Source organism: Corylus avellana, chromosome 4 (genome assembly GCF_965113065.1).
Source record: "Corylus avellana chromosome 4, dhCorAvel1.hap1.2, whole genome shotgun sequence".
NCBI lineage: Eukaryota > Viridiplantae > Streptophyta > Magnoliopsida > Fagales > Betulaceae > Corylus > Corylus avellana.
Window position 1 is genome coordinate 30,844,181 of NC_142493.1, and position 16,481 is coordinate 30,860,661.

At 40.8% G+C, this 16,481-nt stretch overlaps 2 protein-coding genes across 2 annotated transcripts in view; one reads left to right on the forward strand and one right to left on the reverse strand.

Annotated features, from left to right (window-relative positions):
* LOC132178891 (amino acid transporter AVT6A-like) lies at positions 1-10,519 on the forward strand. Its single transcript, XM_059591467.2, has 5 exons — positions 1-755; positions 1,587-1,739; positions 2,361-2,564; positions 3,866-4,331; positions 10,137-10,519. The coding sequence occupies exons 1-5, from the start codon at positions 335-337 to the stop codon at positions 10,261-10,263; spliced, it is 1,371 nt and encodes a 456-aa protein (XP_059447450.2). The 5' UTR covers positions 1-334; the 3' UTR covers positions 10,264-10,519.
* The window catches only part of MGP3 (male gametophyte defective 3), an 18,471-nt gene continuing 12,438 nt past the window's right edge, over positions 10,449-16,481 (reverse strand). The window contains exons 18-19 of the mRNA XM_059591466.2: positions 11,393-11,496; positions 10,449-11,231 (exon numbers count right to left, since the gene is read on the reverse strand). Coding sequence (XP_059447449.2) covers positions 11,121-11,231; positions 11,393-11,496 — 215 coding nt within the window. The 3' untranslated portion in view covers positions 10,449-11,120. The remainder of the gene's footprint in view (positions 11,232-11,392; positions 11,497-16,481) is intronic.

Genomic DNA, 16,481 nt, shown 5'->3' on the forward strand with positions numbered 1-16,481 from the left:
TTGTGTACCAGTACCATGCTGCTTGTGGTCCACTCTGTACTACTCTTTCTCCAAAGTTGATCATGCTAATATGCTATGTACAAATCATTTCAAAGAACAACTGTGCAGGGAATGAATGGTGATGAGTCAGAGTGAATCTGACAAATTTAAATTTTATCTTTGGGAGCCCACTAAACACGTGATGATCGTGTAGATTTAGTTTTTATTTTCCGATTTCTCTCGCTCCTACCCACCCGGCCTCAATCATTCATCATTTGGAATCTGGATTGAAGATAAGAACGCTACTTTTTTCCACCGGAAAAACTAGTATAGAGTGTCACCGGGAGGTGGAACCATGACCATTGACAAGGAGGAAACTAAGAATTCAAAAAAACCACAGCAACCCATCAACGAGAAATCGCCGTTGTTGCCAGAGAAGGATGTGGGTCAGCTTTCAAGCAGGGAGGAGCTCAATGGGGCATCATTTACTGGCTCAGTGTTCAATCTATCTACTTCTATTATAGGGGCTGGGATTATGGCACTGCCTGCCACCATGAAGGTGCTGGGTCTTGGCCTTGGCCTTGGTTTGATAGTCTTTGTTGCTCTACTCACAGAAGCTTCGTTGGAGATGCTGCTGAGGTTCAGCAAGGTCGGGAACTCAGAGTCCTATGGAGAGGTGATGGGCGATGCTTTTGGGGGTGTTGGGAGGAGACTGCTTCAGTTTTGTATCTTTGTTAACAATGTTGGGACGCTCGTTGTTTACATGATCATCATTGGTAAAGTTTTGCCTTTGATGATTGATTTTTATTTTTCTCAATACCATATTTCTTCTAGTGACTGTTCTTTTCTAGTTTTGTCTAGCATTACTGTTGAAGTATTAAATAGTTATAATCTGTGATTTATCATGATATCATAGCAAAGGAATTGAATTTGAATATGAATTTAACGTTAACCTCCATTTTTAATTTTACATATTCTAAGGGTTGGTCTCACTTGTTGAGAGGAACTTAGAGCTCACTCATAAAGGGGATTGTTACAGTATTAATTAAATAATCAAATTTGCCATTTTCTTATCCGTTTAAGCTTTTGGAAATGTTGGAAGGAGGAGGCTGCCTCTGATTTGTATTTTGGTTAGCAATGTTGGGATGCTCATTGTTTACATATTGATCATCGTTGGTAAAGTTATGCCTTTGATGGTTCATTGGACTTATTTTTCGACCATATTTAATCTAGTGAATGTTCTTTTCAATCATTGTCTAGCATTACTTTTGTTGTGTTTTAAAATTTGAACTTTGTTTAAGACCATAAGGGAAAGGATTATGTGATTCTGGTTTTAGTACTCTTTGACATACAATGAGCATTAATCAAGATCAATAGTTAACTAGCTTAAACTTCCGGTTTTGATAGCATATAAAGGTAGAGAATGTTATAGACTAAACAATTAACCAAATAATGCATCCCCAGAAGGAAAATTGGGAAATCTAGTGTAAAGAAAATTAAAAACAACTACGAATAACTCTCTGTTTATCTATCATCATGGCTGGCTTGCATTATAATGCAGTGATATGTGACTGTTCTTATGGCTTTGTATTGGTTATTTCACTCAGGTGATGTGCTTTCTGGGACATCTGCAAGTGGAGTTCACCATGCTGGTGTATTGGAAGGGTGGTTTGGCGTACACTGGTGGAACAGTCGTGCCATTGTCCTTCTTGTTACAACCATTGTTGTATTTGCTCCATTGTCATGCTTTAAGCGGATAGGTAAATATCTATTCTGTTAATCTTGTAAGAATTAACAAACACCAGTTGAACATCATAAATGAAGGGATTACAAGACAATTTCTCCATCTCACTCGGTACTTGCAGTCAATAGTTTATGACCTGTGATATTCAATGATCTGCTTCACCAATGCTCGCACTACCAAATGTTATTAATTTCGGTCCTAGCTTTTTTGAATGTGGCCACGCATACCATCTGTTTTATTAATTTATCGTGTTAGTATTTAAAGCACATGATTGAGATAACATACAAGACTAATTTGTTTCATCCATTTGTTATATTAGAAAGTCTGAGATTTTTGTTTTCCCTTCTACCGCTACATGCATTTTGATGTGATTACTTGCTTCTGAACTCTAAAAGAACGAGTAAGAAATCAATACAAATCTTGTTCCCTTTCACAATGAATCTAGTAGGCCTGAATTCACATACATGTTTTTTATGCTGTAATACTGGAGATGATACACGCATTTCTCAAAAAATTGACATCACCTTCATCATTATGACATGTCATCAAACGCTACAACATATAGCTCAAGCACTTTTATTCTATCTACCTTGTTGACATGTTTGTTTTGAATAACTCATGCTTTCCATGCTTGCAGATTCATTGAGATACACATCTGCTTTAGCAGTGGCGCTAGCCTTCATTTTCTTAGTTATAACTGCGGGAATCACAATTATCAAATCGCTTGATGGAAATATTGCTATACCCAGGTTGCTTCCTAATATTACCGATATTACTTCGGTATGGAATCTCTTCACAGTTGTCCCTGTCCTTGTGACTGCATTCATCTGCCACTTCAATGGTAAGTTGGCATCATAGTATAAATGGAATCTGCGATATACACATATGCATGCATACTGAATGAAGGCATCATTTTTGTAGATCAGCGATATGTTTTGTTTTTAGTTTTCATTTTGTGAAAACTGGCAAAGAAAGGATGCAGCCCGGTATATAATGCTGTTCTTCCTGCTAAGTATAAATCAAACTTTCCAACTCCAACACTAGTCCATCGAGAAAGGCATCACCTTTGCTTTACGGTAATTGTGTATTGGCAATAGTGAATGTTAGGATCATTCATGCAATAAAGTTTCCCCTTTGATATCCTTTTTTTTTTTTTTCTTTTTTTTTTTTTCATTTTGGGCAATTAATTTGCTTAAGAGAAAGAAAGGGGCTGAAAATAGTTGACTCTGGTCAATTTAGGGTTTATGTGATAAATTATTGAGAAGCCTATTCAAGTTGATTTAATGTTATAGATTGTGTAGATGTAGGAGTCTTGCTCAATTTTCATTGCTCCATGCTTGAGATTATAGCGTAGTTTTTCATCGATTTGTCCTACCCTAGTGCAATTTGTTGTTTCTTTTTTTGAAGAGTACTATAAAATCTAGTCTTCCTAGGTAATGGTCTCCTCAGAACTGAAGGATAAAGAGATACAAGCCATAGCACATACTGTAATCAACTTTGTTAATTCTTATTATAAAGTTCCCTGCAATATTTTGTTGTGAAACCAGTATATTTAAATGTTATAACCGGTACATAATTAAAAAACTTAAAAGCATAAATGACTATGCACAACATGAACCTTTGCAATCATCTACTTTATAGTCTAGCATAGAAGTTAACAACAGGGCTTTTGCCAAATCTTGGCTTGGTGTATGACAAGTGTGCTTCGTGTTGAACATCTCTGCCATAGACTGTTTTAGAAGACTTTACCTGCTTGAGAGTATGGAGTTGTATGACAATCACCACCAGAAAAATAAAATCACATCCACTTGCTTGAAGAATTACAGATTTGTCGAATTCATTTAGAGGCCCCATTGCAGAGGCTCATTACTCATATTTTTTCCTTTCATCAATAAGTATTAAGTGGGAAGGCTCCCGCCCTTGCTTTGGGCCAATGCTATTAATCTTTTGTTGATTTGATGATCTGTAACTTGACTACGGTGTCAAGAACTCTGTAGGATTTGCTAATGTGCTAGATTTTCCCCATTAAAGGCAGGTTCTTTATGAGAACCTACAAATATCATAATTTGTGCTTTATGCATTTCTTTCTCTGTTGTTGATTCTTTTAATCAATACCTTCGTAACAGATTTCATTTTTGGCAGTGCATACGATAAACAGCGAGCTTGAAGACTCTTCCCTAATACGACCAGTTGTGCAGACATCATTGGCGCTGTGCTCTTTTGTCTACATACTGACAAGCTTCTTTGGCTTCCTCCTATTTGGTGACTCAACTCTTGATGATGTGCTGGCCAACTTTGACACCAACCTTGGCATTCCATACAGCTCTCTGCTCAATGATACTGTTCGCATCAGCTATGCCCTTCACCTCATGCTTGTTTTCCCAATTCTCTTCTATCCATTGCGCCTCAATTTGGATGGCCTTCTCTTTACTTCAGCCAGGCCTTTGGTTTCAGATAATCTAAGGTTTGCATTGATCAGCAGTGGACTCCTTGTGCTTGTCTTCCTGGGTGCAAATTTTATACCCAACATCTGGGACGCTTTCCAGTTCACTGGAGCAACTGCTACAGTTTGCATAGGATTTATTTTTCCTGCAGCCATTGCTCTAAGGTTAATGTTCTTTCTTTTACCTAGAATTTTAGAAAATGCACATATTATTACCATTTTAACTTGTAGGAATGGTGTTATGTCTACATGAGTTATTGAATGATTCTAGTCGGAGGAAAATGCTTTAGTGATTAAAACAAAGAGAAGGAAGGGAAATGGCAAAGCTAGAACAGGTGTCAAATATTTGGAAGATCATGTGCTGAACTGATATACAGCATTTCTTTTTCTTTCTTAGTACATGTCACTGGTCAAATGATGTTTGGTCAGCTTTGTCGGATAGTTGTGTAATAAAAATGTAGTATATAACATTTCTCTCAGAGAGATTTATCTGTTGCCATCTCAAACAAGTTTACTGAGCAACACGTGGAGTCCTCAACTGTTTTGGTTTGTTCTCAACCAGAAAAATTGCAGCAAACGTGGAATAGTTCTCCTCTCTCTCAGTCGGTCTGCCAGCTATTGGATAGAGGTAAATCTACTCATCTCCCCATGCAATCTCATGACTCATCATGTACTTACCCTCTCATTAATGATCCCAAAAATCTTCTTCCATTTTTATATGGATATTCACCAAATACCCAACAGCTGGAATCAACTTTTCAAACTTCTGGAAACCTTTTTACACCTACGGTTCCATCTCAATTCTCAAAACCAGACTTTTTTAAAAATTTTCTCAATTCATGGGCCCAAAATTCAGACAACCCAAGCCTCATAAGCCCACCTCCACCCTTTCATTTAACACCTCCTATAATTCCAGCCCATCAATCTCATACACAGCCCATGTTTTACCAAATAACCCACTCCAACAGCCCTCAAACCACCCGTAAAACCCCACCAAAATCCCATAACCCATCTAGATTCCGGCCTTATTCTCTTACTCGTCCTCACAGTGCTGCTCTTTCCTTCTCCCCCTCAGCTCCATCAAAGCTTCCATATCCAACCAACCCATCTACCTTAGGTGCATCTGCTGCTATATCTACTGAAAGCTTGCCTAGACTTAAAGGGAAATCAAAACTTGTTTACAATGAAGATGATATACCCCTAGCACAACTGAAAAAATCTAGAATTGAACAACAAGCCTACTTGGAATCTCTTTCTAATTTGGAAATTGCTGCATTATCTCTCACTGAATTAAAAGATGCTACTCCTCCAAAGGGATCTGTCCATAATTTCATGACTAGCCCTCTTCATGGGCCTCATGGCCAGACGTTGAATGTTATGCCACAGCCTGCCATGGCTTTTGCTCCGGATGTTTTTGTGGCTTCTTTAGTGACTGATTCAGCCCATAATAATATGTCTGAAAGGAATATTCCCACTACAGCTTCTGTGGCTGCAGCTTCGATTCCTCCTTCACGTCGGTATTTCAGGGCATCTAGGGGAAGACGCAGGCTTTTTAATGACTATGTATATGGAAGTGAGCTGGATAATCTTTCATTCCCTGCTCATGTTGATGATTCACCAGAGGACTTGGAGATTTTGGAGGAGTGCCCGGTGAGGCCTCCTCCTCCTGCATGAGGTTCTTAGCATGGAATTGTAGAGGGTTAACCCGTGCCTCTGCAATTCGCAGTTTAAGGGTTAAGATTCGAATACATTCTCCTGATATCCTTTTTTTGTCTGAAACTAAAGCTCAACCTTCTGATGCTGTTGTGGTCTTAAATAGACTAGGTTTTTATTTGATGGTGCATGCTCCCCCCTCTGGCTCTAAGGGAGGGCTTTTGTTAGCTTGGCGCCATGGTATGAATCTAGAATGTATTTCGACTACTGTTAATACAATAAATGTTTGGTGCTACTCTGATCCTTTTAATTCTCCTTGGTTGCTTTCTTGTATTTATGGTCCTTCTGTACATAAAAATAAATCTGATTTCTGGAATTCTCTGATGGATGCGGGTAAGGATTATATTGGGCCATGGCTGTGTATTGGTGACTTTAATATGATTTTATCTCAATCTGAAAAATACGGTGGACGACCTTATGCATGCTCCTCTAATGACCCATTCCATAGTTTTCTGGATTCTTTTGGTATGATTGATCTAGGGTTCTCTGGTAATCCTTTCACTTGGTCTAATAAACGACAAGGTCATAGACTTATTAAGGAGCGTCTTGATCGAGGAATTGCAAATTCTCACTGGATTCATCTATTTCCTCACTTCTCTGTTCAGCATCTCCCTGCGTATTCTTCTGATCACAATCCAATCATCTTGGATACAGCTCCTTCAAATTTATTCTTACCTAGACCTTTTAGGTTTGAAGAATTTTGGACCTATGATTCTTCTTGTGGTTCGGTTATTTCTAAGGCTTGGAGTCGCTATTCTACTGGCTCTCCACCCTTCATCCTAGCAAATAAACTCAAAACTACCAAAGCAGCTCTCAAAGCTTGGAATTCTTCCCATTTCGGAAATATTCAAAAACGGATTGCTTCGACATTGCAGCAACTTGATTTCATTCAGCAGTCTGTTCCTTCTTCTCAATCTCGTGACTTAGAAGAAAATTTTCAGAAAACTCTGGATGATCTGCTTATTCAAGAAGAATCTCTGTGGAGGAATAAATCTAGAGAACTTTGGCTTACTTGTAAAGATTTGAACACGAAATTCTTCCATACTTCAACTATTATCAAAAGACGGAGAAATGCTATTGACTTCTTAAAAATGCCTTCTGGGAACTGGACTGCTGATAGATCTGATATTGGTAATTGCTTTACCTCTCATTTCAAGAATTTATTTTCATCTTCTGTTCCTACCTTAGATGAAGATTTATTATCTTTGTTTGATAATTGTATCTCTCCTGAGGAAAATGATACTATCTGTGCTATTCCTTCGGAAGAAGAGATTTTCTCTATCTTATCCAGTATTGGTTCCACAAAAGCTCCTGGCCCTGATGGGTTTACTGCACTCTTTTATAAGAAATATTGGAGCACGGTGAAAGATGTAGTGCTTGCAAGCATATGGGATTTTTTTGGGAAAAACCATCTCCTAAAACAACAAAATCACACTTTTATTGCTCTCATTCCCAAACGATTGGGGGCATCTTCTGTGGATCAATTTAGACCTATTAGCTTGTGTAATATTATCTACAAGATCATCTCCAAGCTCCTAGCCAATCGGTTCAAAGGTTTGCTTCATCTCTTCATTTCTCCTTATCAATCTGCCTTTGTTCCTTCTAGGAATATTCAAGATAATACTATTTTGGCTCATGAACTTCTCTACTCTCTCAACTCTAAGAAAGGGCGAGGTGGACTTATGGCTATAAAAATTGATATGGAAAAAGCCTTTGATCGAATGGAATGGAAATTTCTTCTAGATATTCTAGCAAAGCTTGGGTTTAATTCTACTTGGATCAACTGGATTCGAATTTGCATTACTTCTCCCTCATTCTCCATTCTCATCAATGGAAGCCCATTTGGTCTTTTCAGCCCAGCCAGAGGGCTTCGTCAAGGGGACCCCTTATCCCCCTTTTTATTTATTCTTGGCACAGAAGTCATTTCTCGGCTTCTCCTTCGCCAAGAATCTCATGATCTTCTTAAAGGAATCAAAATTGCTCGTAATTGCTCCCCAATTACGCATCTCTTGTTTGCGGATGATCTTATTGTTTTTGCTAAAGCCACTTCTGCAGAAGCAGTTATTATCAAATCATGCTTGGATAAATACTGCCTTTGGTCTGGACAGGCTATCAATAGTTCTAAATCTTCGGTCCACTTTAGCAAAAACACTGCTGCCTCCACTATCACCAGTATCCAAGGAATATTCCCATACAAATCGGCTTCGGCTACTTCTAAATACCTTGGTCTTCCTCTCTTCTTTGGTAGATCCAAAAAAGCAGCTTTTCAGGATATCTTAGATAAAGTTTCTGGCAAGATAGAGGGTTGGCGAGCTAAAACTTTGTCTCAAGCTGGACGCTCAGTGCTAATTAAATCGATTGCAGCTACAATTCCTTCTTATGCTATGAGCACTTTTCTTCTTCCTGCCTCTTTGTCTTCTTCCCTTGATAGGTCTTTCAAAAACTTTTGGTGGGGGTTTCCAAAGGATAAAGCAAAAAATCTCTCATTGAAATCATGGAGCTCTATTTGTCTTCCAAAAAATGTAGGAGGTCTTGGATTTCGTCGTATGCATGCTTTTAATTTGTCTCTATTAGCCAAGCTGGGATGGAAATTGCTCTCAAACCCTGATTGTCTCTGGGTAAAGCAACTTCAGAATAAATATATCAAGTATGGGAATTTTGTTTCCTCCCCCAATCCCTCTTCTGCCTCCTGGTTCTGGAAAGGTATTCAAAAAATTAAACCGTATATTTCAGTGGGAGCTTGTTTAAAGGTTTCAAGGTCATCTTCCAATTCTATCTGGTCCTCAAATTGGATCCCTACTATTCCTTCTTTCAAGCCTATGCCCAAATTCCCCAACAATCGCAATCTGCCATCTCTTCAAATTAAGGATCTTATTAATCCTTTTTCCTGTAATTGGAAGTTTTCTTCCATTCATGCTTTGTTTGATCCTGTTTCAGCTCATGAAATTCTTAAAATTCGCATTTCATCAGATCCCGAGACAAAGTATATATGGACTCCTTCCACTTCAGGATGTTTCTCGACTTCATCAGCCTATCATTTTATTTCTGACTGCTTTTCCAATATAGATCCTTCCTCTATTTGTTGGAAATCTTTATGGAAGCTTAATATCAATGACAGGCTCCAATTGTTTTTGTGGAAAATAGCTTGGAATATTCTTCCGACTAAGGAGAGATTAAGTCAATTGTTTCCTTCCATTGCTGATACTTCTTGTCCTCTTTGTAAAGTGGCCACAGATTCCATGCATCATTTATTTTTCAAATGTGTTTTTGCTCGTGTTGTCTGGCGAAATTCTTTCTGGCCTTTGGACTCGACAGCTTTCAATTTCTCTTCAATGGAGGAATGGATAAATTTGATTATTTCTCCAGGCAGATATCTCGGTATCCCTCGAGAGGACTGTCATAAGTTCCAAATCTTTGCCTCTGTGGCATGTGACATCTTATGGTTCTACAGAAACAAAGCTTTTCATGACAATTCTGTCTTTGATGTTCGGAATGTCTCAGCTCATATTAATAAAATCTCACTTGAGCATTATCAAGCTTGGCATCCAGATACACAGGTTTCAACAGAAAATTGGATTACCCCTCCAAATCTCTGGTTCAAGATTAATTTTGATACTGTCATCCGGGACTCTTTCTCATGTCAGGCAGCAGTTTGTCGTGATTCTAAAGGACATATTATTGCAATGATCTCCCAGATCAGTCCATCATGCTCTCCAAATTTGGGAGAAGCCTTGGCAGCCCGTCTTGCGGTTTCCTTAGCATCTTCGCTTCGTCTTGATCGTTTTATACTAGAAGGAGATTCTGAAGTGGTTATTCTAGCTCTTCGTCATTTAGATTCTTCTCCAGACTGGAGGATCTCTTCTGTCATCTCTGATATTTTAGACTCTATTCCCTTTGCTTCCTCTTGGGAAGCTAGAAAGGTTCACCGAAGTGCAAACTTCTGTGCCGACTATTTGGCACGTTGGACCGCAGCCAGATCTCACTCTGGCAGCATTCCCTTTTCCTCTTCCCCTTTCAATTCTTCTACGATTGTTAGCGGAGAGGAACATAATCTTTCTGTTTGTTTGTTGTAGTTTTGCGGGTTTGTAATGTACTTATAAAAAAAAAAAAAAAAAAAAAAAAACTAATATTTGTAAGCTGCTATTATAAATTGCAAGAAGGTAATAAACCAAACATTGGTTTAGTTGGCTACTTGGCTTAAAGCTATATCAACTATATGAGTGAGTCATCTTATCCACTTGCTGATTTCTATTTCAGGGATCGTCATCGCATAGCAACAAAGAAGGACAAGATATTATCTGTTTTCATGATTGCTCTCGCTGTGTTTTCAAATTCAGTGGCCATATATAGTGACGCCTGTGGCTTATTCAAAAAGAATGCATGATTTCACTTGGTAACATGGAGAGGAACAGTGGTTTTTCCATCTTTGGAAGATCCAGAAACATCGAAGTGTAGATATATTTTGTAATAAATGAAAGGATCAATAACTTGGTTATTTTCTTCTGCCTCATCTTATTTTGATGGGAAGAGGGGGTGATTGAAGGAGTGGCTTACAAGAGGACGCAGCAGTTAATAGAGAGAGAACTCGAATTGTGTATTATTTTTTCTCTTTAGTACCAATTGCAAAATTTTGTTTTGAATTACAGCAAGAATCAAGAGGGGAAAACAAGAACTAGCATCGAAACAAATTGCACACATCTTCGGTGACAATATACTAACAGAAAAACACATGACAACGATCCAATTGGCTAGTTGAGCCAAAATCATCAGAAGCCCAGTGAGATTGAGGAGCCTTCTTGTGGGCATTCAAAGCTATAACTCATCGCTCATCTGTTTTAATCACCACCAATCGCTTTAATGTCTTCCGTTCAATACCTAACCCTACTTGATATTAGTGTTGGAGCTGTTATTTCTACTATATGCTGCACGTAACATCATCTTGTTTCCGCAGATCCTTTAAAAAATAGTTGATGAAGAAGGCAGAGCCGAATGTCGTCTCCCAATCGCTGAAGCACTCTGTTTGGACATATATACAAGAATTTCCACGGGAAACTGATTGTGGGTAGTCCAACCTTGACTTTGTGCTCAACGTTTCTGCTATTATAATGGGCTGGAGCCACTTGACTTCGACAATCTCATGCCTGTGACTGAGCTAAAGCTGCCATCACCTTCCACTGAAGGACAAAGATTCGGAGTCCCTAGTTAAAAAGGGGCACTGCCAAATTAAGCATATGGCTCAGACTAGTTGAAGAAATAGGGAGATTCCAGCACATCTTTGAGATCAAAGTCTCCCCGCTCTGGCAGGGGAGGAAAGTTCAATGTGGGGAAAGTTGTCTGGAAGCTCTCCAACAACTGCGTAAGAAGGCAAAAACAAAAGCAATCATCAATGCCGTGTCAACAGACAATAAATAACCCAGTGAATGCAAAGTAAGAAACCAATAATTACAAGTAAATAACAAAAGTAGAGATCTTCAATCATAATTGAAGGACTTTTACAAGTGAAGAAACTTTACATTCTCCAGTATTGGTGCATCGTAGAGTTCAACAAACTTTTCTCTTAGTATTCTGTTCATTTCATCAACATCACATGCGTGTGTCCAATATGAATCATGGACTCCTGTATTCAAACATAGGTATGACGTAATGAACTTTCAAACACAGTATGTATATGTGTGCATTAATGAAATATGAAATGTGAAAGAGAAAAAAGAAAAAAGAAAAAAGAAAAAGAAAAAGGGAATCCAGTTTTTTTTTTTTTTGATAAGTAAATATGATATAAAAGAGCGCAGAGGGGCGCAACCCATATACACGGGAAGTATACAAGAGAGCGCCTAAGAGGGAGAAAAATGAACAAGAAAATCAGAGAAACTAATTCCTATAGGAGCTAGCCAAGCGGCCGTCCAGGAATACAAAGTAAAGAAGAAAAAATGAGTCAAATCCTCTATAGTCCTAGTGGAGTTTTCAAAGCATCTAGCATTCCTTTCATTCCAAATACACCACATAAGACACAAAGGGATCATCTTCCACACTACCGCGCTTCGAGAACTTCCTCCCGACCACCAACAATCGAACAAGCCCCTCACCTTGCAAGGCATGACCCAAAACAGCCCAAACCGATCAAAAATAGTATGCCAAAGAACACTTGCAATCTCGCAATGGAGAAGAAGATGATCAACCGACTCTCCATTCTTCTTGCACATACAACACCATTCCACTACCACTATGTTCCTCTTCCGCAGGGTGTCGTGAGTCAAAATTTTGCCTAAGGCCGCGGTCCACCCGAAAAAAGCCACTCGCAATGGCACCATTGTCCGCCAAATGCTCTTCCAAGGAAACAAATCATGATCACATTTGGACAAAGCCTTGAATAGGGACTTAACCTCGAAAATGCCTTTCTTAGACGAAGACCATCGAATACAATCCATAGCACCTAAGGATATCTTGTACGAATACAACCGGTCAAAAAAGGAGGAAATCAAATCCATCTCCCAATCCTGAACCGATCTCACAAAAATGACATTCCATTCGACAACCCCATTCCTCCAAATAAAGTTATCCTTCACCCAAGCTTCTTTATGTCTGGCTATGCTGTACAAAGACGGGAAAGCATGCTTCAAAGAGGAGTCCCCACACCAGATATCATGCCAAAAGCGAACTTTTGAACCCACCCCCACCTCATAATGAATACCTTTGGCAAAAAAATTCCAACCTTGCCTAATGTGCTTCCATAAACCCACACCATGGGAACCCGAAACCTCCTTTGTGCACCAACCACCCTCCTGATCTTCATATTTAGCTTTGATAACCTTATACCATAGAGCCTCACTCTCATTAGCATATCTCCAAAGCCATTTACCCAGAAGCGCTTGATTAAAATGATGCAACTTACGAATGCCAAGCCCACCATACCGAAGGGGACGACAGACTTGATCCCAATTTACAAGATGTAGCTTATGCTCTTCTCCCACCCCTCCCCATAGGAAGTCTCTTTGTACTTTCTCAAGTCTTTTAGCTACACTTATAGGAATTGGGAACAGAGACAAAAAGTAAGTCGGAAGATTAGAGAGCGTACTCTTAATGAGAGTTAAACGGCCTCCTTTAGAGAGATACATTCTCTTCCAACCTGCCATCTGACGCTCCATTTTTTCGATCACATCATTCCACATAACCTTATCCTTATGTCCCGCCCCAAGAGGGAGACCCAAATACTTCATCGGCAAGTCGGCAACACTACACCCAAGAATATTAGCTAAAACCCCTATGTTCTCCACCTCACCAATAGCCACAATTTTAGATTTACCAAGATTCACTCTCAAGCCCGACACAGCTTCAAAACATAGAAGAATGAGACGCACATACCGGATTTGCTCGATAGAATCTTCACAGAAAATCAATGTGTCATCAGCAAATAAAGAGTGAGAAACCACTAACTCCGATAACCCCCTATTTCCCACCGAGAAACCAGTCAAAAAGCCTTGGTCAACCGACACATTCACCATCTTACTCAAGGCCTCCATAACCAGCACAAAAAGTAACGGAGAAAGGGGATCCCCTTGCCGAATTCCCCTTGAGCTATTAAAGAAGCCTTCCGGAGAACCATTCACAAGGATGGAAAATCTTACCGAAGTAATACACCACTCCATCCACGCCCTCCACCTCTCACCAAACCCACACCTACGCAGCAAATACAACACAAAGTCCCAATTCACATGATCGTAGGCCTTCTCCAAATCTAATTTGCAAAGAACACCGGGCACCCCTGACTTCATGCGACTATCCACACTTTCATTTGCAATAAGGACAGAATCTAAGATTTGGCGGCCCCCAATAAAAGCATTTTGAGAGTATGATATGATCTTACCCAACACAGTTCTCATCCTGATAGCAAGAACCTTAGAAACAATTTTGTACACCCCTCCCACCAAACTAATCGGCCGAAAATCCTTCATCTCCACCGCATCTGCCTTTTTTGGGATCAAGGAAATAAAAGTTGCATTCAAACTCCTCACCAATTGCCGTCTACGATGGAACTCGGCAAAAACCGCCATGACATCATGTTTGACTACACCCCAGCAGGCTTGAAAAAAAGCCATGGAGAAACCATCTGGACCCGGAGCCTTATCACCATCCATGCCTTTAACCACCTCCCAAACTTCCTTTTCCTCAAAATCTCTTTCCAACCACCTATTATCCTCCTCATCTATGGACAAAAAAGGCTGGTTGTCCATTCTAGGTCGCCACGTGCTTTGTTCCGTGTATAATCTTTGATAATAACTCACAATGTGAGCTTTTACCTCAGCTGGATCATCGGAAAGAACACCATTAATACGCAACTCTTCCACACGATTGTACCTGCGGTGAGAGTTTGCCATCTTGTGAAAGAAACGAGTATTGCGGTCCCCCTCCTTGAGCCACAAAGTTCTCGATTTTTGACGCCAATGGATTTCTTCACAAAGCAAGGTGTTCTCCAATTCTTTCACCATATCCACCTTTCGGACCTTTTCCTCCTGTGCTAACCCTCTTTCCTCTGCCAATTCATCCAACACCTGAATACCTCCCAATAGCTCCTTTTTCTTTCTCCCAATGTCCCCAAACTCCTCCTCATTCCACTTTTTCAAATCCAATTTGAGAGATTTCAATTTTTTTGCAAGCACAAAACTAGGTAAACCCTCAAATGAATAAGTTCCCCACCAAGAGCTAACCTTATCAACAAAGCCTTCGGCTTTAAGCCACATATTTTGAAATTTAAAGCTCTTATTACCTCCACAAGGGGCCCCACAATCCAATAATAAAGGGAAATGATCGGATATCAAGCGCTGAAGTCTTCTTTGTGACACTGCAGGGTAATGATCTTCCCAATCCGAGGAAATCAAGAAACGGTCAATTCTAGACCAGCTCTCATTTTCTTGATTATTAGACCACGTAAATTGACCCCCCATCAAGGGCATGTCCACCAAATTGTTCTCTGAGATGAAATCCGAGAAATCCATCATGCCAGTGGAATAGTAAGAAACACTGGAGCGCTCACTAGGGAACCGAACGATATTAAAATCCCCTCCAAAGCACCAAGGAACCTCCCACACATTCATCAAACCAGCCAACTCTTCCCAAAAAGCCCTTCTCTCCCCATCCTCATTCGGACCATAAACCCCCCCAAAAGCCCACTCCCAATTATCCTCCACATTTTGAAAAGAGCAAGCCAAGGAGAAATGCCCCACATACTCCTCCTTACACTCCACCACCCTCCTATCCCACATCAATAACATCCCCCCCGACAAACCATTCGACCCTTTAAACTTCCATCCTACATGTTGGCCTCCCCAAAGACTATGAACCACCTCTCGGGAAATATCCTCCATCTTCGTCTCAATCAAACATACTACATCTACTTTCCACTCTTTCAATAAACCCCTAATACGCAACCTTTTTTTGAGGGCATTCAACCCTCTCACATTCCATGCTACGATATTAAGCTTCATGATCCACCAACGTGCCCCTCTCACCATCCTTAAGCTCCTTTAATCCTGTTGGGGCTGGAACATAGGCAAAGAGGCCTCCCAAATCAGCATCGCCCTGAATCCTAGAAGCTTCAATAGAGTTGAACAACAGCTCCAACTCCCCTGTCTTTCCTTCATCTGAAATACCAATTTTAGGGCAGAAATTAAGGCAATTTTTAACTACCCAACTTGAAGGCATCAAACCTGGCCCTAACTCCTCCAGCCCAACAGAATCTGAGATACTTTCCTCTTCCAGGCTATAGCTAGTCCCTAAAGGCTCCATTGCCGGCATACATTCCACTCCATTTTTTCCCCCAAATAATTGCGAACTCGTACTGCTTGCCTCCCCCCGACAGAATTCCTGGGAACAGCTCCCCTCTACTTTCCCTTTATTCCGACCAGAGGGTATCTCCACACAGAGCTGATCACTACCCACACCCGTACTTGCCCCCCCCTCTCTTGTCTCCACAATACACATCGGCATGTTCTGAGTGTTTTCCCGCCAGAATTGCATCTCCGGCATCCTCTGGGCTGAAACCTGGTTCGACCCCAGTCTCCCTTGCCCCTGCCCATAAGTCGCAACTCTTTCCCCAGCTTCTCCGGCACTCTCTGGACAGATTCCGGTCTCCAGCCTACATATCGGCGAGCTCTGGGCATTTTCCGGCGAAAACTGCGTCTCCGGCACCCTCTGTTTTGATTCCGGCCTCGACCCCAGAAGCCCTTTCCCCTGCCCCTGCGTCCCAACACTTTCCCCAGCTTCTCCGGCACCCTCTGGACAGGTTCCGGTCTCCCCCAAACCTATCGGCGAGCTCTGGACATTTTCCGGCGAAACTTGCGTCTCCGGCACGCTCTGGGTTGATTCCGGCCTCGACCCCAGAAGCCCTTTCCCCTGCCCAGAAACCGCAAACGTGCCTATCGACACATCATTCCATGTTTTCTGCCCAAACAGCCTTCTCCTATAAGTCAACAAGCCCTTTCCCTTTCCGGTGGACTGACCCTGCACCGGCAAGTTGTAGACTCTGTTGCTTGGGTTCTCACCGACCATAAACCCCACGCCATCCCGAGCAGAGGTGCCGGCAACCTCTGTAAAGATACCCCTCTCCGC

What these genes read in the sequence shown, in the direction of transcription:
- LOC132178891 (XM_059591467.2), top strand. Translation starts at nt 335, where the DNA reads ATGACCATTGACAAGGAGGAAACTAAGAATTCAAAAAAACCACAGCAA. An exon ending in TGTTTACATGATCATCATTG is followed by an intron (nt 756 to 1,586) that starts GTAAAGTTTTGC and finishes TATTTCACTCAG; the next exon opens with GTGATGTGCTTTCTGGGACA. An exon ending in CCTGCAGCCATTGCTCTAAG is followed by an intron (nt 4,332 to 10,136) that starts GTTAATGTTCTT and finishes TTTCTATTTCAG; the next exon opens with GGATCGTCATCGCATAGCAA.